The sequence below is a fragment of the Mesocricetus auratus genome, unplaced genomic scaffold (assembly GCF_017639785.1).
Source record: "Mesocricetus auratus isolate SY011 unplaced genomic scaffold, BCM_Maur_2.0 Super-Scaffold_100004, whole genome shotgun sequence".
NCBI classification, from domain to species: Eukaryota; Metazoa; Chordata; class Mammalia; order Rodentia; family Cricetidae; genus Mesocricetus; species Mesocricetus auratus.
Window position 1 is genome coordinate 18,656,850 of NW_024429189.1, and position 25,880 is coordinate 18,682,729.

Genomic DNA, 25,880 nt, shown 5'->3' on the forward strand with positions numbered 1-25,880 from the left:
CAAATACTAACCTCTGTTCAAATATCAATTATTCTGTTTTGTTATCATCACTTTGGATTCTTTGGATTTGATTTTAAGATTCTTCATGACTCATTGAGGTCTCACAAGCTTCTGGAGCATAAAATGAAGAGGGGATGGTTATAGTCACCAAGGTGTCATGTTGACAAGGGGTGAGTCATGAAAACCTTACAGACCCACTAGGCTCAGAGTGCCTCTAACCCTCAACCAGATTTCTAGAATCATGTTAACTCTATCTTCCTTCTCTGTGTTTACGTAGTTCTTTATTCAGTAGAGGAAGGCAAGTGACAATGACTGGGGAAGATATGGAAGGGGTGCTCCCATATATCAAGGTGTACCAATAGACAGCTTTCCTCCACATTCTTACATGTGGCATCCAGAGGTGGGGCATTGGTAAAGTCTGGGTGAAGCTACAACTTACAGAAAGCAGCCGGTAGCGTCTTTATTCTTTTCAGAGGAAGTTCTGGGTCCTTCTAACATGTGGAAATGTTTACATCAGTAGTCTGTGTCTACTTAACACAATCTGACCATATAAATTAAATGAAAATGTACCCATGAACTACCTTCTGAGTGAGAAGAAATCAGTAGGGGTATCTGCCCTCTCTTAAAATTGGCACATTTTTTTACTGGATCAGAAGGAGAAAATCATGCTCAGTTCCCTCATATAAAGAAACAGTTTTTCTCATCTTCTTAGCTAATAAAAATCACTCTTATAGGTATGTGTTGTTCTCTTAAAGAGGGTATTGTGCAAAACAATTTTAGCTGTGCTCAGACTTAAGCTGGCACTTAGATTTAATGGCAGGAAACCAAGAGCATTTTTGCCTTCACAATAAAAGGACTGTCTTTTGTCAATAGGGCCCGGAGGTCCTCAAATTCATGCTTATATGCCTAACATATACTTGTCACGATACACTGTGGGCCTGATGTTTCTGCTTTTGATAAGAAAATGAATTCCATACTGCTATTCACAAAAAATTTATTCTTGATACTCTCTGAGGCCAACCAAGCATCTGTTAAGTTGATAAACCTAAATATTTTTGACAGTTTGTTCAGGAAATAATTAGAAACAGCAAAAAAGTGCTCTTATAAATGGAATGGCTCCAAAAACAAGCTAGAGTCACAAAACTGCTTTACAATTTCTGTGGGGATGAACCAAGGCTATTCAGGTACATATATATATGAAGATTGCCACCCTCCCCAAACATTGTTCTTGCTGTAGTCTACACCTAGATGCCACTGTATACCCTCTCAAGATAAAGGCATACAGTGATTGTGTGTGAGTCTGTATGGTGTGCATGTGTGTTTGCATGCTTGTAGGCACATATGTATGGATGCATATGCATATGTATGTGTGTGCCTGTGGAGATCATGGAGGTTCCCGGGTTGATGTCATGTGTCTTCCTCGGTCTGTTTACTGTGCATATTGAAGCAAGATCTCTCACTGAACCCGGCTCCTTTGTTTCAACTGGTCTGACACAGTCCCTGTCTCCATTGGGGTTATAAGTGGGCCACCACACCTGCCTGGCTTTCATGTGCACATCCCAACTATAGTTACCATATTTGGGGAGCAAGCATTTCACCTGCAAAGTCATCACCTCAAGCCCAAAATCATGTTCTTTTATCACATTTCACAGTAAACACCAGTCTGAATCTCCTCATTTATATGTGTTTGAATACTCCTTTTTATTTTTTAACATCCAGACCGAATTTTTCCTCTCTCCTCTCCTCCCAGCCCCTCCCCCAGCCTACCATCCAAATCTACTATCAATCCTCTGTTTCACTTCAGAGCTGATATGTATATCAGCTAGCCATGGTATGTCAAATTTCAGTGAGTCTAGGCACCACCTCTCCTATTAAAGCAAGGCAATCCAGCAGGAGGAAAGGGTCCCAAAAACACACCAGATTTAGAGAAAGCCCCTACTCCCACCATGAGTAATTACATAAGAAGACTAGATACACAACTGTAACATATGTGCAGAGGGCCTAGAACACTCCCATGCAGGCCCTGGTTGTTGGTCCAGTCTCTGTGAGCCCCTATGAGCAAGCCCAGGTTAGTTGATTCTGTGGGTTTTCTTGTGGTACTCTTGATCCCTCTGGTTCCCACAATCCTGCTTCCCTCTTCTGCAGAATTCCCCAAGATCTACCTAATGTTTGGCTGTGGGTCTGCATCAGTCCCCATGAGTTGCTGGGTGAAGCCTTTCTGATGACAGGCTAGGCAGCCAATCTATGAGTATAGCAGAATATTATTAGGAATCATTTCATTGACCCCCCACTCCCCATTCCTGTTGGTTCTGTCCTAGGTCTCTGGAGTATCCTGCCTCTGGGTCCTGGTCAATCAGGGATGAGCTCCCTCTCATGGTATGGGTCTCAAGCTGGAACAGTCACTGATTGGCCACTCCCACAATTTCTGCACAACCTTTATCCCAGCATATCTTGTAAGAAGGACAAATTGTAGGTCAAAGGTTTTGTGGCTGACTTGGTGTCCCAATATCTTCACTGGAAGTCTTGCCTGATAACAGAAGATAGCCAGTTCAGGTTCTGTCTAAACCCATTGGGTGGTGGTAGTGCACACTTTTCATCCCAAAACTCAGGAGGCAGAGACAGACAATGTGAGTTCATCACGGTCTACAGAGATCCAGAACAGCCAACACTACATAACACAGTGAAAAACCTGTCTCAAAAAAATACTCCCCAAAATAATAAAAAAAAACTTTGATATCAAGATACATGAAAAGTATTTTTAATAACTCAAAACATACAACTTAAAGCATACATTATGGTGAGGAAATTAAAAAATGTGTAATGAAATATCAATGATAATACATGAAATATTTATCATTAAAAAGCAAGGTACAGGGATAACAAAATGACTTTGCAGAGAAAATATTTGCTGCCAAGCCTACCCACTGGAATTCGATCCCCAGGACCCATATAATGAAATTTTCTTCAAACCTTCATGTTGCATGCACACATACATACACACAGGTAATAATAAATTTTAAGGCAAATACAACATGTGTAAAACTCTAAGCCCATATCACTTTTGCACATAATAGCAAAGTACTTATTTTGCTACACTTATTTTTCATGAGAATTTCAAAAAACAAAGGGCTTCCTCACCTTATTTCATGATGCCCACTTTTCGTATTTCCATGAGACACAAAAAGACTCAAACAAGACTCAGAATTCAAGCCAGGCGATATTTGTGCAGGGTATTAATGACTCTGATTCACCAAGGAAAGATTAAAATAAATTCAGCATCTGAGTACAGCAAAGAGAAAGATTTCTACGAGGACAATTTCTATATTTGTCCTTTTATCCAAGTGAACTAATTATGATATGAGTTAAGTGGACCTGCATATGTATATTAATCCCCAAGAGCTTGGTCTAATCTAATAGAAACAATAATTCCTGCTCAAAATGGTGTTTCAGGAGTTCAATGAGATTTCCTAAGGTCTCAGAACAGAAGAGGACCCAGTAAAGACTAGCTTATTTCCCCTATTTAAGACAATTATATTAATTTGGACTTCACCATTATTGAAGTAGTAGATCTTAGTTACTATTGGCTTATCTATGCATAGAAATTTCCTCACCAGGTTGAGAGTAAAGGGATCATAGAGAATATACCCAGCAAGTAAAATAGTTTGTGATTATTTTATGAATGTTATCACATAGCATACAAATTGTCTATCTGTCTGTCAACTAGTGTTAGCTGCCAATTTCAAAACGGGCTTTGACCCAAGCAACATTTTAGAATGGTTTGTTCAGTGAAATTGACACTCCACAGTCTCTCAGTTATTTCTAAAACTTATTAATTAAGACTTTCTTCCTCTATCTCCCAGCCCCTGACCAATTTAGCTAGTAGAGATTTTGTAATAGTGTGTGAAAGAAACCGAATATGCCTGCCTTAGCTATGTGTGGCAGCAAAGGAGGGTGTGTGCTTCTTGTATTACAGTGTTCAAAAAATTCTGTTTCCCTTTCCTTTTGGCTCACTTGTAATGAAGTATGTCCTCGGCGACAGATAGAATTGCTAAAACTGTACCCGTGCAGGTTTCTTTCTAAGCCATGCTTTTGTTATTTGCCGCTTGGTGGACAAGGATAAGACCTCAGGATGCTGTGCTCCACTACATGCCCATGGCCACACAGGTGGGCCTTAAATCTTTGTATAGCAATAGAACCTCATAGAAAGGTAAATACCTACTCTGGTTATCACACAGATCTTCCACAATGTGATAAGATTTTTTTAAACTTATACAAATATGAGGTGATAGAGGGAATGTGGTTATCCTTACGTGATTTTTAAATTTTCAAGTAAAGTGCACATTTTTAATGCATTTTATAATTTCACCTGCCACTTTTAAAAATGTTGTAACTTGACAAGTTCGTATGTGTACAATGCATTTTAATTATTCTACTCCCCATCCTCTCTTGTCTGCCTTGCTCCTCCCTCCCCACCAGCAACTTTCCTAGATCCATGACTTTTGGTTTTTCTTTGTGGCCCATTAAGGTTAACCAGGACCATCTGTGTGAACATTGTATTGAGACTATCCATTGGAGCGTGCTGGGGTCATCAGTGGGTACCAACTGAAGGCAAGGATTCCCCTTCTCACTGAATCTGCCACTAACAAATAGTTCAGCAGTGAGGGAGGCCACCAGAGATCCTGCTCCAACTCACTGCTGATGGGCCTGTTCCTGTGCAGACACAGTACAGGTATTCACAGTGACTGTGAGCTCATTATTTACAAGGGAATATTTTTGTCTTGCCCAGATGACATTTCTCATATCTCCTCCATACCTTCCAGTTCTTCTTTCTACACTCTTGCACGATGTTCCCTGACCCTTAGAGGGGGTTGTATAAATGTCATATTTACATCTGAACACCCAAACTATCCCATATTTTCAACAGTTTATATACCCATGAGTCACTGCATTGAATCAAGAGGGTTCTCTGATTCTGACTGCAAGTAGCATTTGTTTAGGAATATAAACATAAATATTTAGAAGGCAGTTTAACACTGTGTCAATTTAGCTAAGCAACAGAACTAAGTTCACCCTGAGGTCTGTGATTCACTTCCATGATGATTTTTTTTTTTTTTGCAGGGGCTGGGTTTACTATACCAGGAACAAGTTCCCTCCTGGAGGTGGGCCTCAAATCCAATTAGAGAGTGTTAGTTTGTTATCCCTGTAATGGTTGTAACACTATTTCAAAAATGAATTTATCTTATATGGGAGGTTTATATTATTCAAAAGGTTCACAGGAAATGAGATGGTTGACGTCTTTTCTCCCACAGTAATGTATTAGCTCTTTTTTTTTTTTTTTTTGATTTTACGAGACAGGGTTTCTCTGTGGCTTTGGAGGCCGTCCTGGAACTCCCTTTATAGACCAGGCTGGCCTCGAACTCACAGAGATCCACCTGCCTCTGCCTCCCAAGTACTGGGATTAAAGGTGTGCGCCACCAATGCCCTCTCCCACAGTAATGTATAACACCTTCCAACATATGAAAGTTAGCCATGAAATAAGAGACTTCCAGTTCAATTGCAGCAAGACTTCTCATGTAATCAAGGTGTGTGGTAGGACCTTATCATCTAGGTCTAGTGGGCAAAGGAGGAATGGCAATATTCTACATTGTTTCCAGTGCCTCTGATGCCTTCCTGACCAAAAACTTATAAGGAGGTGTCTTAGTTACTTTTCTATTGCTATGAAGAGACACTATGACCAAATCAACTTATAAAAAAAGCATTTAAATTGGGTCTTGCTTACAATTCAGAGAGTGAGCCCATGGCCATCATGGAGAGGAGCATGGCAGCAGGCAGACGAGCACTGGAGCAGTAGCTAAGAGCTTACTTACATCCTGATCCACAAGTATGAGACAGAGAGAGAGCTAACTGAAAATGGCATGGCCTTTTAAAACTTCAAAGCTCATCCTCCTCCAACAAGGCCACACGTCCTAATCTTGCCCAACAGTTCTACCTACTGGGAGTAAGCATTCAAATACATGAACCTGTAGGGGACATTCTCATTCCAACCACCACAGCAAGCACTGTTATTTAGTAGCCTCTCACTTAAAGGAGCGGCTGTCTCCAGCCATACAGGATGTTTTCCATCCAATCTTTTATAAATAAATGCGTGTGTATGTGGGTGGGTGTGTTTAGGTATTTATTTAATAGTATTATTCCTTATGACTCTCTTTTTCCCCCTTTTATTAAACATGGATCCCTTTCTCATACAATATAATCTGATACAGTTTCTCCTGTCTCTGCTCCTCCAAGTCCTTTCCCACCTCCTCTGCCATCCACTCATTAGACATGAACAGGCTTCTAAGAAATCACAACAAAACAAATATTATTTTAGCTACTCTGGATTGGTTTTTGTTTTGTTTTTGTTTTGCATTTATTGATTTTCATATATTAAACCATCCCTGCATCTCTGGGATGAACCCTTCTTGATCATGGTGAATGATCTTTTTTGATATGTTCTTGGATTTGTTTTGTGTATATGTTATTGAGTGTTTTTGCATCTGTGTTCATAAAGGAACTCGATCTTTAATTTTCTTTTGTTGTCTTTGTTTGGGTATCAGGGTAACTGAGGTTTCATAAAATGAATTAGTAATGTTCCTTCTCTTTCTATTTTGTGGAATCATTTTAGGAGTATTAGTGTATTAGTGTTAACTCTTCTTTGAAAGTCTGGTAGAATTCTGCACAAAAATTACCTGACCCTGGGCTTTTTTTGTTTGTTGGAAGACTTTTAATGACTACTTCTGTTTCATTAGGAGTTATAGGTCTACTTAAATTGCTTATCTGATCTTCATTTAACTTTAGTAAGTGGTACCTATTGAGAAAATGATTCATTTTTTGTTTTAGGCTTCCCAAATTAGGGGGTTCTTAAATATATCCTTATGAGTCTCTGAATGTCCTCAGTGTTTGTTGTTGTCTCCCTTTTCATTTATTATGTTAATTTGAATATTAGCTCTCCTTTTAGTTAATTTGGATAAGAGTCTGTTGATCTTATTGATTTTTCTCAAAGAACCAACTCTATTTCATTGATTCTTTATATTCTTCTCTTTGTTTCTATTTTACTGATTTAAGTCCTGAGTTTGATTATTTCTTGCCATATACTCCTTTTGGGTGTGATTTCTTCTTTCTGTTCTAGAGCTTTCAGGTGTGATGTTAAAGTTGCTAGTATGAGATCTCTCCAGTTTTTGTTTGTTTGTTTGTTTTAGGCACATAATCCTATGAACTTGCCTCTTAGCACTGCTTTCATTGTACCCCTTAGTTTCAGCATGTGGTGTATTCATTGTCATTGATTCTAGAAAGCCTTTAATTTATTTCTCTCTTGACACACGTTTCATTCAGTAGAGAGTTGTTCAGTTTCCTGAGTTTGGAAACTTTCTATGGTTTCTGTTGTTGTTGATATCCAGCTTTAATCTAGGAATCTGCAATTGGGATGATTACAGTTCTGGGTGATAATATCTCGTTTTGTCTCTGTTGGACGAGTGCTTTGTTCCTTAGTTTCTCCTTCCTCACTAGACTTTAGGCAAGTGTGCTAGCTGTGTGTGGCCTGGTAGGAAGTTTCCTGTGGACCTGTTTCCCTGGCCTTCTCAACTGGTGTATTCACAGGGTATGTCTGCTAGTGTTGGAGGCTTTGTAACCCATTGGGAATGGGGTCAGAGAAGAAAGGGAGGCCACGGCAGGTTTCCAACTACAGAACTGGGGATGGGGCTAGGTAGGCACTGGATCTGGGGGAGCAGAAGGAAAGCTGTGGATCTGCTGGCAGCCTACTTGCTGCCTTGGCAGAAACAGTCCTTGAGTTAGCAGAGGGTGCCTGCTGGGGTTACGGGCTGATCTGTGGAATCTATAAGAATGTGGGAAGCAGGTAAAGGAAGGTTGCAGCTGGTTTTCTGTCACAGAGCGAGGGATGAAACTGGGGGGTGGATTTGGAAGGGAGGAGAGAGTGGTGAATCATGTCTTCAGGGGACTTACCTGTTTCCCTGGCCTACCCAGCTGGTATGTTCCCAGGAAATGCCTGCTTGCATTGAAGGTTGGGATAATTGGATAAGAAAGGGAAAGGAAGGCTTGAGGAAAAGATATTTGTGATGCATTGGGGATGGGGTCAGAGAGGAAAGGGACACCATAGCAGGTTTTCTACTACAGAGCTGGTGATGAGTCTTGAAACATTGAATCTGGAGGAGCAGAAGGCGCAATTTTTTAAGGTTTTATTTTATTTTATGTTTATTAATATTTTTGCATCTATGCATGAGTACCTGGTTCCCATGGAGGTCAAAAGAAGGCATTGTATCCCCTGGAACTGGAGTTATAGATGATTTTGAGCCACCATGTGAGTGTTGGGGATTGAACCCTGGTCATCTGCAAGTGCCTCAATTGCCCTTAACCACTGAGCCATCTTAGTCCCAATTCTACAGTATAAAGTATATTTTCTTTAGTTTGGTTTCCAGTATGTTTGAGTATGACTTTTTCAAACATCTTTCATTGTGGTTGACCTTTCTCTCTGCCCCGTCACCTCCTTGCTTAAACTTTTCCATCCGCAATATTCCCTCTTCTATTTCCTTATTTCTTCTGTTCTATCATCCTCCTCCCTTATACGTGCTACTCCCAATAGTATCTTTCTAGTTTCCTGGCTTCTACAGTAACTCCAAGTTAACATGCAGATTTGGAGGTGGAAAACTAGGATCCCAAAATGAAGAACATGTGACATTTGTTTTTCTGGGCCTTGCTCATCATAATTTTTTAAAGCTCCATCCATTTACATGAAGGTTCCTTAATTGTATTTTTCTTTACAGCTAAATAAAATTTCATTGTGCATATGCACCATGTTTTCAATATCCATTCATCAGTTCATAAACATCTAGACTTACCTGGTTTCACAGTTATTTTGTGAATAGAATAATGAAAGTGGATGAGCAAGTATCTCCATAATAGGATATAGTAGATTCCCTTGAATATACATTCAGGAGTATAGGTGATAGTACTATTCCCAGCTGTTTGAAGAACCACCATCCTGATTTCTATAGTGAATGCACCCGTTTGCACGTTCACTGAATAGGTGTTCCTGTTTCCCTACATCCTTTAGAACATCTGTTGTCATTTCTATTTTTGTTGTTGTCATTTCTTGATGATAGCCATTCTCTCTTGAGTGAGACAGAAACCCAAAGTGGATTTAATTTGCATTTCCCTTGCCTAATGTTGTCCAACACTTGTTAAATTATATGTTAGCCATCTATATTTATTTTGAAAAGTCTGTGTTCAGATGTATTAGTCCAATTTTTTGGATTGGGCCATTTGTTTTCTGTATGGTATTGTTTTTTTTCTTTGTATGGCCTATACATCAATACTCTTTTGGATAAATGCGTGCCATCTGCCACTTTTGATCATGTATCAGCTAGTCTTAAAAGGTTGCTACTCAATAATAATCAAAACATAAAATTCTTATTTTTATAAATAATTTTTTCACTGTTTTCAGTGTTATCTCTATGTTCTTCATATTTTTTGCACTTCTATGTATATTCTGAAATTTAAAGACTTATCAGAGTGGCACAAAAATGTTTCTTTTCCATGGAACATTTATTGTAGGACAAGTAGAGAGACACTTGTTAAATTACCAGGAAAACTTATACAAAAAGCATCAATGTGCAGAAGCTCCCTTCTTAGATTCACACTTTGACTTTTTCTATATGGTCGCATTTGCAGTGATAGCATAAAGATGGCTCTCTGGTTAATTGACTAAAGCTGTCAACTTCATCCTCATTAAAACTTACTCATTTTGGGGCAGCATGCTTTCTGTTTTTTTTCAGTTCAGCTTTGTCACATCCAAAGGCTTTACAGAGTGTGTTGCTTAACCAAACCATAGCTCTATTTATATTTTAGGGATATGAACTTGAGACTGAACATGGGGACCCACTTTGAGAGGTGTGCTTCTGCTATAAAGAATGTTCTTTGTATGCTTGATTACCAGTGAGAGCTAATTTGTAGTCTACAGTACTGTGATTCTGTGTCCAAAATGTCCTTGTACATCACTCTTCCTAACCACTGTTGAAATCAATCTTTGCCTAGATAGCCATAGTCTTTGAGCTACATTTTGGCTAGTGTTATGGCAAAGGCAACCAATGCTCTATTGGCAACAGAATCTTCTTAGAAATGAAGCAGAATCATATTTGGAAATAATAAGACAGATAAAATCCAGACCCTAAGTCAGTCCCTAATCCAAATTTGAAAGATAGTAAGAATGAAGATCTAGATCAGCCCAAAGATATGACTATCAAGAACAATACTAAAAAGAGTGAAAAGGTGGGTAAGTCTATAAACTTCACTCTAGTTCCCCATAAACAAGATTGAGCCAGAGACACAGGTTTATCCCTCCTCAGACTGATAACTAAGATCAATATAGATGCCAGTTCCCAAACTTTAATACAACTTCCATCTAGACAGCAGTAAATGGAATCTAAAATCTAAGGTGACTCAAATCTCTGCTTCTGTGACACATTTTCCTAAAATTCAAGATTGCCCCCAACTTTTCTTCTGTTTATGTATCATGGCTTGGTAAGATATTTAATATTACATTAGTATAGATTTATTTCCTCTTAGTAGTTCTGTAACACTTGAAAATATTTCAATCCCAGTGACTTCCAAAGTGCTGATGATAGCAACACTGGATAAGATGGTGTTGATGGAGGGGTGGGGCTGGTTGGCACACTGAAAATGCCAGGATTTATTAAGAAATTTCTCATCAGTTCTGTGGCTGGGAAATTATCTTTATTCTTCTTATCACAAACAACTCAACTTTTATACCAAAGTTACTATTTATCACCAATTTCAGTTATCTCAAAAGAACTGGCATAGTATTATTCCTAAGTTAGCAGGGCTTTTCAGTTCACAGATGTTATTATTAAATATTTACTGTTATCTCAATGTTCCTATTTAATAGTTTTATAGTAGCTGATAAATGCTTCATATTTGTGTATTACTTCATATCTGTGTTTCTCAGACTTTAACTAGCAGTGACTATCACTTGTACTATTGTTTATTTAATATTTTCTTTCTTTTATGTATGTATTGATTTATTCCATGAGCAAATACTAGTTGTACATTCATATACTAAGTTTTAGACCACTTTCAAAACTTAAACAACTTCATTCTTCAAATGTTCTGTGAGAGTATTTCTAGTTGTACATTCATATACTAAGCTTTAGACCACTTTCAAAACCTAAAAAACTTCATTCTTCAAATGTCCTATGTGAGTATTTCTAGTTTTACATTCAGATACTAAGCTTTAGGCCACTTTTAAAACTTCATTCTTCAGATGTCTTATGTATTTTTAAATACAAATTTATACAACTACATAATGAATAAAATATTGAAAGATTTTATGATGTTCTAGTTAAAATAATATTACATATATCAGTAGCATCTTGGCAAAGATGACTCTGATGTTTGTAAAGCAGATTTGTGTTCATATTCATTTAGATCCCAGTGACTCGTCATGGTGTACATCTTTATACCCACTTTCCAGAGGAGAGAACTAAAGCTCAGAGAAAAGGCTTTGCTAGGGATATGAGTCACAGGCTCTTCATACAGATCCCTACCTTGATCTTCTAACTTTACACATAGTATTCTTCAGTACCCAGAACCCCAAGACATGCTGGAATAGGAAGTAGAGCTTGAAAACAGATGTCTCATTTCTGTTATGAAATCTGTGATATTAATGCTACTCCATTGTTTGTCCTTAGACTAATCTATAGGGAGAAACATACAAATTTAGAGGGTAGTTTGGTACCATGCCCATTTAATAAAGTAAGAGTAAATTCACCTTTGAGCCTGGATTCTTGCCCAGATGTACAGTATTAGGCATGTGTTTCCTTCTATGGAACAGTTCTCAAATCCTATCAAGAGAGTGTGTGGTTACTCCCATAGCATTCATGCCGCTGTTGTCATGGATATTCTTGTCTCACTGATCATTATTGTGTCTCATAGGATTCATAGTGAGGTAAGACTGTTGACTGTTGATGACTCCCCCCCCAGACCCCCACCAAAGCCTACACAGCACCTCTGGTACTACACTAAACTAGTCAAGAAAGGAAGCTTCCTGTTTAGTACCAACTTGATTTCTCCATAGTCTGTGACCAAAATGTGTATTATCTTCAGTAATAGATTTTTACTTTGCAATATCCTATATTATTTTTGGTATCTCCAGGATGCCACCAGTGACCAACAACTGGAAAGAACGTATGCAACACCTAGCACAAGGCTTTCTCCTGATTGTAGAGTAGCCCCAATTAAATGTTTTTCTATGAATGTATGTCTATGTGAAGCTTATGTAATAGTAAGCTTTTGTTTTTTTCAAACAACTTTAGGGGTTGTTATCTATCTCCTACCCCCTACTTTGTTTTACTCTCCCATTCCTCTATTTAAACCTCCATCCTCAGTTTTCCCCTTTTATTCTTCATGTCACCTGTGTTGTACTATATCTTATCCTTAAAATCTTTCTTTACCCTTCCCACTAATCATCCTAGATTTTCTAGTTTCCTAGAGTATACTCCAGTTTAAACAAACAAATCTAAAGATTCAATGCTAAGATCCATATATGAATGGAAACATGCAAGATCTGTCTTCCTGAGTCTGAGCTTCCTCAGTATAATGTTTTCCAGTTCCTAACATTTGCTTGCAAACCTCATGATTTCTTTTTTTTCTTTACAACTGAATAAGACGTCATTATGTACAGGTGCCACATTTCTATTAGCCCTTCATCAGACGATGGACATCTGCATTGCTTTCATGTCCTAATACTGTGAATAGAGCAGCTATAAAAGTGGAGGAACATGAATCTCTGTGGCTGCAGAAACTTTGGAATCTATATGCCCAGTCATAGTATGCTTATCACTCTAGAGGTGGTGAGATAGGGGAGAGTGGAGCTAATAAATGAGGGGGATTAAAGTCTCATGCCATAGCCAACTTTATTCAGAGCATCAGACAATTTATACTCTGAGGGTTATTAGGAGTCACATAAGTAAATTGTACAGTCACAAAGGTAAGCAGCACACGATGGGCAAATCACACAGAATGGGCAAGCTGCACATGATGAAAACATGTTTTTCCATAGAGGCATATGAGTAACAGCAGCTGAAGCAAACTCAGTCCTAGCCACTACACCAGGAGGGGCATAAAAACACATTCTAAGAACAATCTCGTGTTTCTGAAGAAACCAAGGTCACAAGACTCTTGTTTTGGTCTCTTGAAGTTTTCTCACAATCACTTAGAATTCTTCTCTTGGACTGTGTTCAAGTTGTATAGTTGAAACATAGAGTAAATCTATTTCTAGTTTTTTGAAGAACTGCCACACTGATTTCCACAGTGACTGTACCAGATTGTACTCCCAACAAAAATGAATGAAGGTTCCCCATTTCCACATCCTTGCCAACATTTGTTGGCTTTTATTTTCTTTAACTGAGCCATTCTGACTAGGGTAAGATGAAATCTCGAAGTTTTAATTCACATTTCCATGGTAGTTAAGGATCATGAACAATTAAAATTTTTCTAATAATTTTTATTTTATCTTCTAAGAATTCTGTTTAGTTCTATAGCACATTTTTTAATTGAATTGCTTCTTTTCCTGGTATTTTTTTTAGTTCTTTGCACATTCTAGACACGAATCCTCTGTCAGACATATAGCTATAAGTTTTCCCATTCTACAGGATGTCTCTTCAGTCTATTGTCAAATCCTTTTGTAGGACAGAAGCATTTCATGGCGTTCCACTTGTTGTTGGTCCTTGTCTTAGTTACTATTGCTATCAATATTAATTACTATTACTGTGATAAAGCACCATGAGTGTCTTTTGAAACCTACAATGGCACACCTCCTCCAACAAGGCCATACCTCATTATCCTCCCCAAACAGTTCCACCAACGAGGGAGCAAGCATTCAAATATATGAGCCTATGGGAGTCATACTCATTCAGATTTCTGCAGTACTGTTTCGTGGGTGACCAGAGTCCTATTCAGAAAGTCCTTACCTGAGCCTATATCCTGAAATGCACTCTCTATTCTAGAAACTTTCTTCTAGAAGTTTTGAAGTTTCAATTCTAACATTGAACTTTTGGATGCATTTGTAGTTCATTTGTGTGCAGGTTGAGAGAGAAGGATAAAGTTTCATTCTTCTACATGTAGACTTCAGTTTCCCCAATGTCATTTGTTAAAGATGCTGTCTTCAGATGTGTTTTTGTCATATTTGTCAAAATTCAGGAGAATGGGATATACCTGGGTCCTCTCACTGAGTCCATTGATCAGTGTGCCTGGATTTTCACCAGTGTCATAATGCTTTGGTCATCGTAGCTTTCAGGAATATGAATATCTCCAGCAGAGTTTTTTTGTTTTTTTGTTTTTTTAGTTCAGAAGTATTTTTGGCTATCTGAGATCCTTTGTTTTTTCATGCAAATGTTTAGATTATTTTTTCGATTTCTATAAAGAACTGCATTGGAAATCTTATGGAAATTGCTTTTGATAATTGTTAAACATGTATGAAGAGTTATACAATAGTGGCCATTACTAATGACATTATAATTAGAATGAGACTATGAGATTATGACCAAGGATAAAATGATAAAGTCCTCTACCAGTTTCTCACTAAGTTAGAAATAACTTTATTTGTAAGTATATAAATTATAATTATAAAGTATTACGTATATTCAAATAACTGGCTCCTTCAGTGTAATTTTTGTAAAAATATTTGTGTGTTTAACATTTTTAATGTTACATTTATATGCTTGGTTTTCCTGTTTTTTATTTATATGTTAATTAATTTCTAAGAAAGTCTTCATTAAATCATTAAGCATGATTTCTATTTGATGAGAATTTGAATATATTTTGTTCCTCTCTGATACCATCTTTAGGAATGCTTTTAAAGAGTTTTTTAATATTTTGCAAATATCCAAAATTTTCCCCAGAAATAGTATACAGTGTGTGTGTGTGTGTGTGTGTGTGTGTGTATCAGATAGATGCATATATCATACACATATGAAATAAACATTTTCCTGGAAATATATATGGTTTTATCACAAAAATGCACAGTGGTGTGTACCTTACTTTTGTTTAGTTTCAGAAACCACTACCATTACTCTTCTCTCAAGGTCACTAAACCATCTATGAGTAATGTATCTCAGTGTGACTGTATCTTAGAGCTTCAGAAGCAGATTTAAATGAAGAGACTATGGTAGGTAATAAATTCAAAAAATTAAAGACCACTGGAAAATCATCCAGGCATTTACAAATTGAGCATAGTACAATGGATGGAGGTGCTTGTTCCCAAGCCCAAGGACCCGAGTTCAAGTCCTGGGACCCACATGGTAAAAGAAGAGAACTGACTTCTGCCAGTTGTCCTATGACTTCCACACTGGGACTGTCTCAGCAACACATGCATGTGCACACATAAATAAATAAAACAAAAAATTTAAATGAAGGTAAATTTGGACATGTTACTAAATTTCAGTAAACAATATTTTTATCTTAAATAATTTAGCATAGTGACCTAGCTTTTTATGATATATATTATATATACATGTGTCTATATATTAATATATGGATATATATTTTTAATGTGTCTTTCTTAGCTATAAAATTATTCATGCTGGACTTAATAGAGGTTGAATATTCTGGAAACAGAACTGTTCAATTCTGACCATATTGTTTAAACTCATTAATCTCATATGCAAAATAAAGTAAGTTTGTATGATTATCATATTAAATTATAAAGTAGTTCCTTTTACATGAAATAGCACAAAACTGCCCCTTATTCTATACTTAATTAAAATTATAAATTGAGAACTTAAAAATATTCTGACCTAACAAGTTTTTGTTTGTTTGGTTTGGTTTGGTTTGGTTTGGTTTGGTTTGGTGGAGGGTGTGTTTCGAAACAGGGTTTCTCTATGTAGCCTTGGCTGTCCTGGATCTCTGTAGACCAGGGTGGTAACTCAGAGATCAGCCTGCCTGTGCTTCCCAGCTGCTGGGATTAAAGGCAGCCTAACAGGTTTTTAAAATTGAAGCCAACAGACTAATTGTCACAACTTTTGTCTAGGTGTGAACCTGAATTCTGTATCTCATCAAAATTTTGAGATCTCTTGTCATAATGGGAGGCCTGGGTGGAATCTTTCTGTACAGGAGGACTTACCTCCTATTGACAGGAAGTTCATTTAAAAATAAGTGGAGTTAAGTGAGACAACTGTATAGTAAGACCTGGTCTCAAAAGACAAGAAAGGTATAACTGTATTTTAATTCCATAAATGTAATATGTATAACATATTGTGTGTTCTTTTGATTAATGTGCACACAGATTAGAACTTCACCATGAAATATGATACTGTACATTGAAGCCTTTTTTATTTTAGAGATGTGGATACAATCAGCTCCCTTGGGCTTTTCTGGTCAGTAGGACACATCTCTTTATGAAGTGTGGCAGTAACATATTCTATCAGATATCCCTAACAAACTTGTTTCTTTGAGACAAAATACAAAACCACACTAGCGAACACCTTTGTGTTACTTGACTATACACATATAAATGTACTCAGACATGAAAGTGGAAACACTTTGTTATTCTTAGTGTGTGCTAGTCTGAGAAGGAGGTCACAGAAATTATTTATAAATGACATTCATGAGTGTCATTAAAATTTAAAGATAAAAGCTAATTTCTTTGTTCATAAGTATTTATTTTCTTATCCATGAAGCTTTTTCCCAAACTCTGAATTTTTATATGAAAGTGGTGTAGTAATGAGGAGCACACAGATAAGGAATGGCTTGATTTTTTTTAAAGATCAGTAAAAATAGCAAAATATTTCCAAAGGCATTTTGATGCATACACATTTTTTTCTTTTTTTTTTTTCTGGAGGGAGGTATGGAGGGGAAAGAGGGAAGAAAGGAAGCAAAAGGTATGCACACATTGCTTGCATGCAAATACCCAACCCCACTGGGTAGCCAAGTAGGTAGAATAAGTCACCTTCACAGATTTGCAGTGCTGGCAGGACAGGAGAGGAGCCAAGCCCACTAAGTATCAACCCCTCCTTCCTTTAGCAAAGAACTATGCATGGCTTCTACTCTTATTTTCTGGCCTCTGAGGTGCCTAATGCACTCTACGTAATAATTGCTTTTCACTAGGATATGTACAATATGGGGTTTCATTCTAATGATCTCAGAAAACATAACTGTAGAATAGGTGTTACTGGCCTTTTGATGACGGGGAAAATGGGGCTTAGAAAACCAAAGTGTCTGGGACTGAAGAGTTTACTCAGCAGTGAAGAGCATTTGTTCTTGGAGAGGACCAAGTTCAGTTCCCAGCACCCACAACCATCTGTAAATCCAGTTCCAGAAGCTCTGGCGACCGCTTCTGATATCCATAAGCACCAGGCATGCATAGGATGAACATACATACACCCAGGCAGAACATTCATACACGTGAAATAAAATAAATAAATCTAAAACTTTTTCAAGAATGCTTAAATATTGAATTCATATTTTAAAAAGAAAGATCCCAGATCCAACCTGTGAACTCCAAAGCTCACCCTCTGCCCTGAGCACAACTCTAAGCTTTCCCTACAAGCTGTAAAGATGCCACTGCTGAGAGCATAAGGCAGTGGAGAAAGTGGGCCAGGATTTGTGAGCTAGATGATTATGTATATTGAAAATTATTTTAATTCCAGGCTTTTTCTTTTCAAAACACTGACAATGTCAAAGCCAAACTGGCTTTCATTTCCACTGATGCTTCAACTTAAAAGTCCCAGAAGTTGCCTATAATTGAGGAAGGACAGTACATTTGCTGATCGGTTGGGGGTGGGTCTCCTTTCCCCAGTGCCACACTTGCTATCTGGCAAGAAAGTAAATAAAAAGCACTTTCAACAATTACAGGTCTGGGTAATGTGGTTTGGTCTTCATACCTTCACTCAGGTGGAGCCCGAGAAGTTGAAGACCCTAACAGAAGGTTTAGAAGCCTACAGCCGAGTCCGGAAAAGGAACAGAAAGTAAGCACCTTGGTTTTCCGTTTTGTCTTTCCTTCTGGGACTGTGAAGTCTCACTGATTTGTTTCATGTCGTGATCCAGGTACTACAGCTCTTTGATATTTCTCATCAGAGGACCATAATGGACACCCCAAACCAACTATTACAAATAGACATTTTCTATGTAATTTGTCCATGTGGCGTGTGGGATTTGCTTCTTCATTCTTTCCTTCCTACATTCTAACCTCCTAGCTTAGTAGGAAAGAAAATGTGATTAATGTTTCCTTAATAGCAATTAAATATGCTCCACAAGTTTAGTGAGTCTGTTGTTTGCAATTCAAATACTGGTGAGGGGAGCATCTGTTGTTATACATGTGTGAAGACATTAGCAGGTTACCCACTGGTCAGAGTGATGCTTGGGGCTTCTGCTGTTGTTTCACTAGAGTTGTGCTCTTGAATAGAAGTTCTCTTGGAATTCTGACGTGAAAGTGAACTTTGAACCATTATTATTCAAGTTGCCCTGGATTGTTATTTGATGAATAAAACATACAGATAATCAAGTAATGTTATAAAGCATTTTATAAGGTAGTTTATGAATTGTAACCATTTCATATTAAGATGGAGAAACGAGTGTAGCTCTGTATGTGTATACAGAGGATTAATTTAAACCTTATCATTGACATACCTGTTCAGTTCCCCATCTTCCAACAACCTATTATTATATTGCTGACTCAGTTAAGGTACTTGGCCCTGAGCCTGATGGTCCCTGGAAACCCTGGACCCACATAGTGGAAGAAGAAAACCAGCTCCTACAAGTTGTACTCTGCTGCCCACATGTACACCATGTTGTGGGTACACTGAGCACATGGGCACACACACACTAATTTTTTTCAGAAAAATTGCACATTATAATATTTATTCATTTGTAAAATGATCCTTAAACACACCCCTTAAGACATAGACTTAGCCTTTGTTGGTTTAAAAGATCCAAGCCTTCTAATCTGAAGTGGCACTTCCCCTGCAGAGGTTATGTGTAGGACAAGACTAGTAAAATTAACACAAGAGAAAGGAGGGATATTGTGAAATACCAGTGCCACACATTTATAGTGAGTTGTGTTGAGGGCTCAGTGGTGCCTGTGCTTTTGTTGTAAAAGACCCAAAGCTTCCATCCGGGAGGCACACTATGTATTTGGGTTGTTTGCAAGATACACTTGGTAACACAGAAGTGAATAACTTCCTCTAGATACTTATAAACACTGCTTTGAGATGAACTGAATCTCTCCTTTGCCCTACATTTCACTTATGCCACTTCTGAAAGATAATGAGTAACACACACTTATTTTAAAATTGTTTCTTTAAAGCCAGTTTCCTGTTTTTAGTGAATCGATATGGGACTGTTTATAGCAGTGCTATTTATCATAAGTAATCATACAATTTCGCATACAGATTGGATAGAAAGAAGAAAACATGAAACATAGGTAGTAGCATGCAGCTGTATTTATCATGCTATTGTCTAACCACACTGGTTGGTCTGTGTACATTAGTAGAGGGTTTTGCATTATACATGGCCATTGTTTTCTTTTGTGTTATTCTCCCTATCACAAGATAAGACATAATTGCTGAGCCCATTTGCAAATTAGGACACTAAGACCCAAATATCTTGAATAATTAGTTGAAAGTTATGTAACTGGTATATGATATAGAACCAAATCACTTATTTACTCATTTGTTTATTCCCAATTTTATTTATTCCTAATTTAGAAAAAAATAACTATGGCAGGCACAGTGATATAGTTCTTAGAGACAGATTCAGGAACCCACAATTAAAATTTGAAAATAGCAAGGAAAGTATATATGAGAAACAGAGAATAACAGTGAACTCAACAAAGAATGGTTCCCAGAACTGGGTATCTTGGCACATACCTTTAATCCTAGCACTCAGGAGCCAGAGGCAGGTAGATCTCTGAGTTCAAGGCCAACCTAGTCTATATGGTGAGTTTCAGGAAAGCCAGGGCCATATAAAGAGACCCTGATGGAGGGGGGGAGGGAGGGAAAGGAGGAAAGAAGGAAGGGAGGGAGGGAGGGAGAGAGGAAGGAAAGAAGGAAGGAAGGAAGGAAGGAAGGAAGGAAGGAAGGAAGGAAGGAAGACAGAAAGGAAGAAAGAAAAGGAATGGTTCCTGGAGATGACACCTAAGCCAAAACTTACGCACTACCAAAATGGGCTCAGGTAGGACAGTGTAGATAATGTCAGTACTGAACTGGGGAAGGCATCAGACAAAACAGTTTAAGTGTATGACTGAAGTATAAGCAGGAGCCAATATATTGACTCTTTGCTTTACTTGAAGTGCCCAAAGCGGGTAGGTGGTCAGATTTTCACTTCCATATGAATATAGAAGAGGACTCTTTAGAAAACAGTCTTAGTGGCAGATCATCTAGGAGTTCACCCCAGTAGACAAGGAAGGGTAAGAAGCAAAGCAGTAACGAAGACGGAAGAGAAGAAACGTGCTCTGGAAATGTTTAGGAGGCAAAATTACAAAACGTGGTGATAATCAAAACAGGAAGGAAAGCAGTCAAGGCCTGGGGCTTGTGTGATTAGGAGGGGAGCGGAAACTGGCTGGCATAGAAATTTGCAGGGAACTGTTGGGTATACTTTGGGTTCAGTGGGGTAGCTGACAGACAGGTATGAAAAATGGTATTTGACATGTAAAAATGCTCAGTCATACACAGTCATACACAGGTATACTGCCAATTTGGAGTTGGTGTACTAAGGACTGAGTGCTGGAAAATTAGACGTTAAACAGAATGAAGAAGGTGGGATGAATGACTAGGAAAGAGGAGAAGAACCAGGGGGAGAGGGGAGGACCTTAGAAGACTAAGACAGAAGCTGGGCATGGTGGCTTAGGCATGTGTCCCAGCACTCTGGCAGGTTGAGGCAGAAGGATCACCATGAGTTCAAGACCAGCAGAGTGAAAACCTATCTCAAAAAAGAGAAAGAAGATCTTGCCTCATTTCTCTTCTCTTGGGTACCATGCATATCTTTCCTGTTTCCCAGACTCTCTGTCAGTGGAAGTGCAGACAGGCACTCTCCTGATCCATGTCTAAAATCCATATATGAGTGAGTACATGCCATGTTTGTCTTTTTGTGACTGGGTTACCTCACACATGGTTTCTTCCAGTGCTATCCATTTACCTGCGAATTTCAAGATTCCATTGTTTTTTTTTCTGCTGAGTAGTACTCCATTGTGTAAATGTACCACATTTTCTCTATCCACTGTTCAGTTTAGGGGCATCTAGGTTGCTTCCAGGTTCTGGCTATTACAAATAATGCTGCTATGAACATAGTGGAGCAGATGCCCTTGTTGTATGAATTTGCCTCTTTTGGATATATACCTAAGAGTGGAATTGCTGGGTCTTATGGTAGATTGATTCCCATTTTCTTGAGGAATCTCCATACTGATTTCCAAAGTGGCTGTACAAGTTGGCACTCCCACCAGCAGTGGAGGAGTGTTCCCCTCTCTCCACATCCTCTCTAGCATAAATTGTCTTCAGTGTTTTTGATTTTAGCCATTCTGACAGGAGTAAGATGGTACCTCAAAGTTGTTTTGATTTGCATTTCCCTGATGGCTAAGGATGTTGAGCACTTTCTTAAGTGTCTCTTGGCCATTTTAGCTTCCTCTATTGAGAATTCTCTGTTTAGTTCTGTACCCCACCTTTTAATTGGATCCTTTGGTGTTTTGGAGACTTGCTTCTTGAGTTCTTTGGAGCTGGGAAATAGAGAGGGGGAGAAGAGGAAGAGAGAGTAGGTCATGGGGGAACAGGAAGGTGGACTGGGGGGATAGGATGGGGGAAGAGGGAATCATAGGTTAGAAGACAGATCAGGCACCATTGTGACCTCTAGTGATCTAAAGGGATAACACCAATTGGCAAGCTAAGCAATAGTGGAGAAACCACCTCGAATGCCCATTCCTGATAATGAACTTGATGTCTATAACCATCCTGGAGCCTTCATCCAGTGACTGATGGAAGCAGAGGCAAACACCCACAGTTAAACACTGAACTGAACCCAAGGAACCCAGCGACAGAGAGAGAGGAGCGATGAGCAAAGTGGCAAAGAATGGGCTGGCAAAACCAGTAGAGACAGCTGATATGAACAGGGGAGAGCTCTTGGACCCCAGACCGACAGCTGGGAGGCCAGCATGGGACTGATCCAGACCCCCTGAATGTGAGAGTCAGTGAGGAGGCCTGGGCAACCTATGGGGTCCTGAGCAGTGGATCAGTGTTTATCCCTCGAATACTAACAGACATCATGTGTCCATAACATAAAGAGGGATACTCTCTCAGCCCGGACTCTTAGGGGAGTGCCTGGACCTTACCCTGAGTGAAATGACAGACTCTAGATATCCCCTATGTGGAAGGAATTGGCAATAGGGTGGGAGGATGGGAGGATGGTGGGGGGGGTGCTGGAGGAGGGGAGGGAGAGGGAACTGGGATTGACATGTAAAACAAGCTATTTAAAATTAAAATAAAAAAGAGAAAGAAAACAAAGGCTGAAACAATCAACAGAGATCCATACAGTAAGGCAAGAAATGAGACTTTCGTTGGGTAGTTTGGGGGCCATTTGACCATAGCAACACTAGTTTCCAGTCCTTTGATGATATACAAAGTACTCGTGGGTTGTGGAATAAAATAAGGGAGTAGAGAGGGCAAGTCACAGGTGTTCACTCTCTTTCCTACTCTTCCTGTGAAGTTTTCCTGGGAAACCACAATAAAGGTGGGGCGTTTTATTTTTATGTTTTTGTTAGTTTATTTGCTGTCTTTATTTTTATTGTTGTTGTCGTTGTTGTTGTTATTGGTGGTGGTGGTGTGTGTGTGTGTGTGTGTGTGTGTGTGTGTGTGTGTGTGTGTGTGTGTGTGTGTTGCCTGCATTGTATGTGCATCATGTGTGTGCCTGGTACCTGTGGAGGTCAGAAGAGGACATCAGATCCCATAGAACTGAAATTACCCATGGTTCAAAGCAGCAGGAAACTGAGCTGGTGCCCTCTACAGGAGCAACAGTTCTCTGAACCACCGACCCATCTCACCAGAACTACAATAGGAGATTTTTGAGTTAACTTTCTCATTGTTGTGAGGAAAATACCTGACAAAAGCAACTCATGGGAGAAAGGGCTTATTTTGTTGACAGTTCCAGAGGGACACAATCTATCCTGATAGAAAACACTTAATCACAGGCTGGTAAGGCTTGGTGGCAAGAACTGGAAGCTGGCTGGCCACATTCCATCAACAGGCTTAAAACCTCAAGGTCTTTCTCCCAGTAGTCCACTTACTTCCTAAAGGTTTAAAGCCTTCCCAAACAGCAGTACAGTTTGGGACTAGGTGTTCATATGTGCAACATTTAACATTCAAACCACAGCGATGACAAAGATATAAGTATTGTTGTAGACTAAGAAGAAGAAAGGTCTGAAAAGGAAAAGTGTTTAGAGAGTTAAAAGGTTGATTCTTGACCTGGATCCTAATTTCTGTTGCTTCATAGCTATATGCCTCTGAGTATGTTGCTTAATCTCTCTGAGCCTAAAGTCATCATTTCTAAAATATGCATATTAATTACTACTTTAAGACTGTTATAACATAGATAATATAGAGATCCTTACACATAGTACTTGGCCTATATAGTTGAAAGTGAAAGAAATATATTGTTGAGTGTTTTTTGCCAGTTGAAACACGTAAATGGTTAGAATTTTATGTAATCATTTTAATCATTAATATCTTAAACAATATCATAAATAATATGTTCAAATTGACATAATAGTTACATCATAAACATAAGAATTAGTAACATTTTAACGCTTAATTTAGGCTAATCTTCTGCTTAAAGAAGTGCCTCTACAAAAGAAATATTCCAAAGCTTTTAGATATATTATTTTCAATTACTAGGAGATCCAGCCTTCTATGTGTACACAAATTCTTTTCTTTACCTGATATCTTACAAAGCTAGAAAATGGTAAATGATAAAAAATAAGCTAATTTTTACTTTAAAACTGAGAAATGGCACTACATACTTAAGTTATGGACATGTATAAATCAAGCTGGTACCTATTTGGAAGCTTCATTAATCCTGGATATCTTTCATAGTGCTAGATAGAAGATGCTGTATAAACTACTAGCATAAAAAAATAATTCACTCTATGGCCCATCTGTGAAACAAACAAACTACAAAAATGAGCATCCTGGCAATACAAATTCACTAGTATAATAGTGGCATTGGTGTTAGGGAGTAAGCAACCACTTTTTCAAATTAGATTTAAGGCCTGATCCACAAGGTATAATGCATGCCTGGTACCACTAATTGAGCCAAAATGGCATGGCTGGCTAGGTCACAGGTCAAAAAAGAGTAACTACTGCTATTATTCTGCTGAGTAGGCATAGTAATAAACTGTCCCTAAGATATTTATATCTGTAAACTAATACTTCTCTTCAGTAGATGGTGATTAGTATGGAGACCCTCAACTGATCAACATGTAAAGAATAAGAGACTGAAGTGTTCAGTTCTAAAGAAGACAGTTGTATCACACCTTTCGTCCCAAGGTTCAAGGTTCATCTCGGAAGAAGGAGTGACAGAAAGATTTTAAGAGCCAGAGCTAGTGACCATCTGCAGTAAAGTATTATTTGCCAGACATGACTGCACACAAAACACACAGCGGCTATGATTGATGTACAGAAGCAGGACAGCCAAAATTCCAACATGGACATGGAGGAGCTCTTCTCCTAGTGGAGGAGCTATTGGCAGCTGATGGCTGTGAGGGAGGTAGAGTCGGTTTTCTTGAGAGTTGTGGCCCCTGAGAGTCTATCCAGACTTTAGTCAGTGGTCTTATATCCATATATATATATATATGTAATCACTAAGTGGACTCAGTGGTATTAAAAGGAGGAAGGAGAGGGAAGAATGAGGAAGAGGAGGAGGAAAAACAAGAAGAAGCAGCACATGAAGTTGGGAGGAAAAAGTGGTAGGAGGAGGAGTAGGAGAAATAGTAGGGGTTGTGGGTTTTCTGAAAATCATATGCCTATATGAAACTCCCAAACAATACATAGAATAAATTGGACTTAGATTTTTTAAATTGTCTTAAATTTTCAAACTGCTATATAGAGTAGATTTTCAGAGTACAGAGTTCTTGACTTTCTCCATTTTTATTCATATTTCTTATGTTTTACCTGAAATGAGTTATAGACATTCTAAGCTGAATCTTATAAAGTCATATTTAATTTCTCAGTTCACACTTACATCTTGTATCATTCACAGATTTTACCTGGCCTTTTTATTCTTTTTAATTAGTAAAGATACAGATAATATGTGGCAATATAGTCAAAAGAGAAGAGAAGTGGCAATTATCTCCATTAGTGACCAGAAATGTGATTATATGAATGTCTGTTGTTTATTCAGTTAGGGTTTAGAGTGTCCATTAGTAAAAATGTTTATTATTAAATGTCAGCAGGAAATAGAAAATACTAGCAAAGACTCCACAGGAAGGCTCTCAGAACTGGAAAACCAAAATTTGACTAATTATTCCTTTAAGAACTCATGGCTGTTTCTCTTCCTCTTTTAAGCTTATTTGTCCCAAGCACAAATACTGTGGGAACTGTTCTGTCGATGTGATAGCTAGAAAAAGCTCTCGTTGCCTCTTGACTCTCATGATGCCTCCAAATAGTATCATGCTCCACACCTATATGTTTATTCTCTTATTATCTGTTATTACAAACAACACCGGCCTGTTTGGTGTATACATTTAATATTTTGTTTTAAGTACTTGGGGGCACATGCACATGCTATGACAAATGTGTGGAGATCAGAAGACAACTTGTGGGAGTTGGTTCTCTTCT

At 38.3% G+C, this 25,880-nt stretch overlaps 1 protein-coding gene across 5 annotated transcripts in view; it reads left to right on the plus strand.

Moving 5' to 3' along the window:
* Mbd5 (methyl-CpG binding domain protein 5) overlaps nt 1-25,880 on the plus strand; it is a 111,074-nt gene that overhangs the window by 78,541 nt on the left and 6,653 nt on the right. For 3 of the 5 annotated variants that reach the window (XM_040745311.1, XM_040745313.1, XM_040745312.1), the window contains exon 10: nt 17,959-18,032. The exons of 1 other annotated variant lie outside the window; for it this stretch is intronic. In XM_040745311.1, coding sequence (XP_040601245.1) covers nt 17,959-18,032 — 74 coding nt within the window. Of the gene's footprint in view, nt 1-78; nt 171-17,958; nt 18,033-25,880 lie in introns of all 5 variants that reach the window. One more of the 5 variants, XR_005877128.1, reaches the window with a different exon arrangement.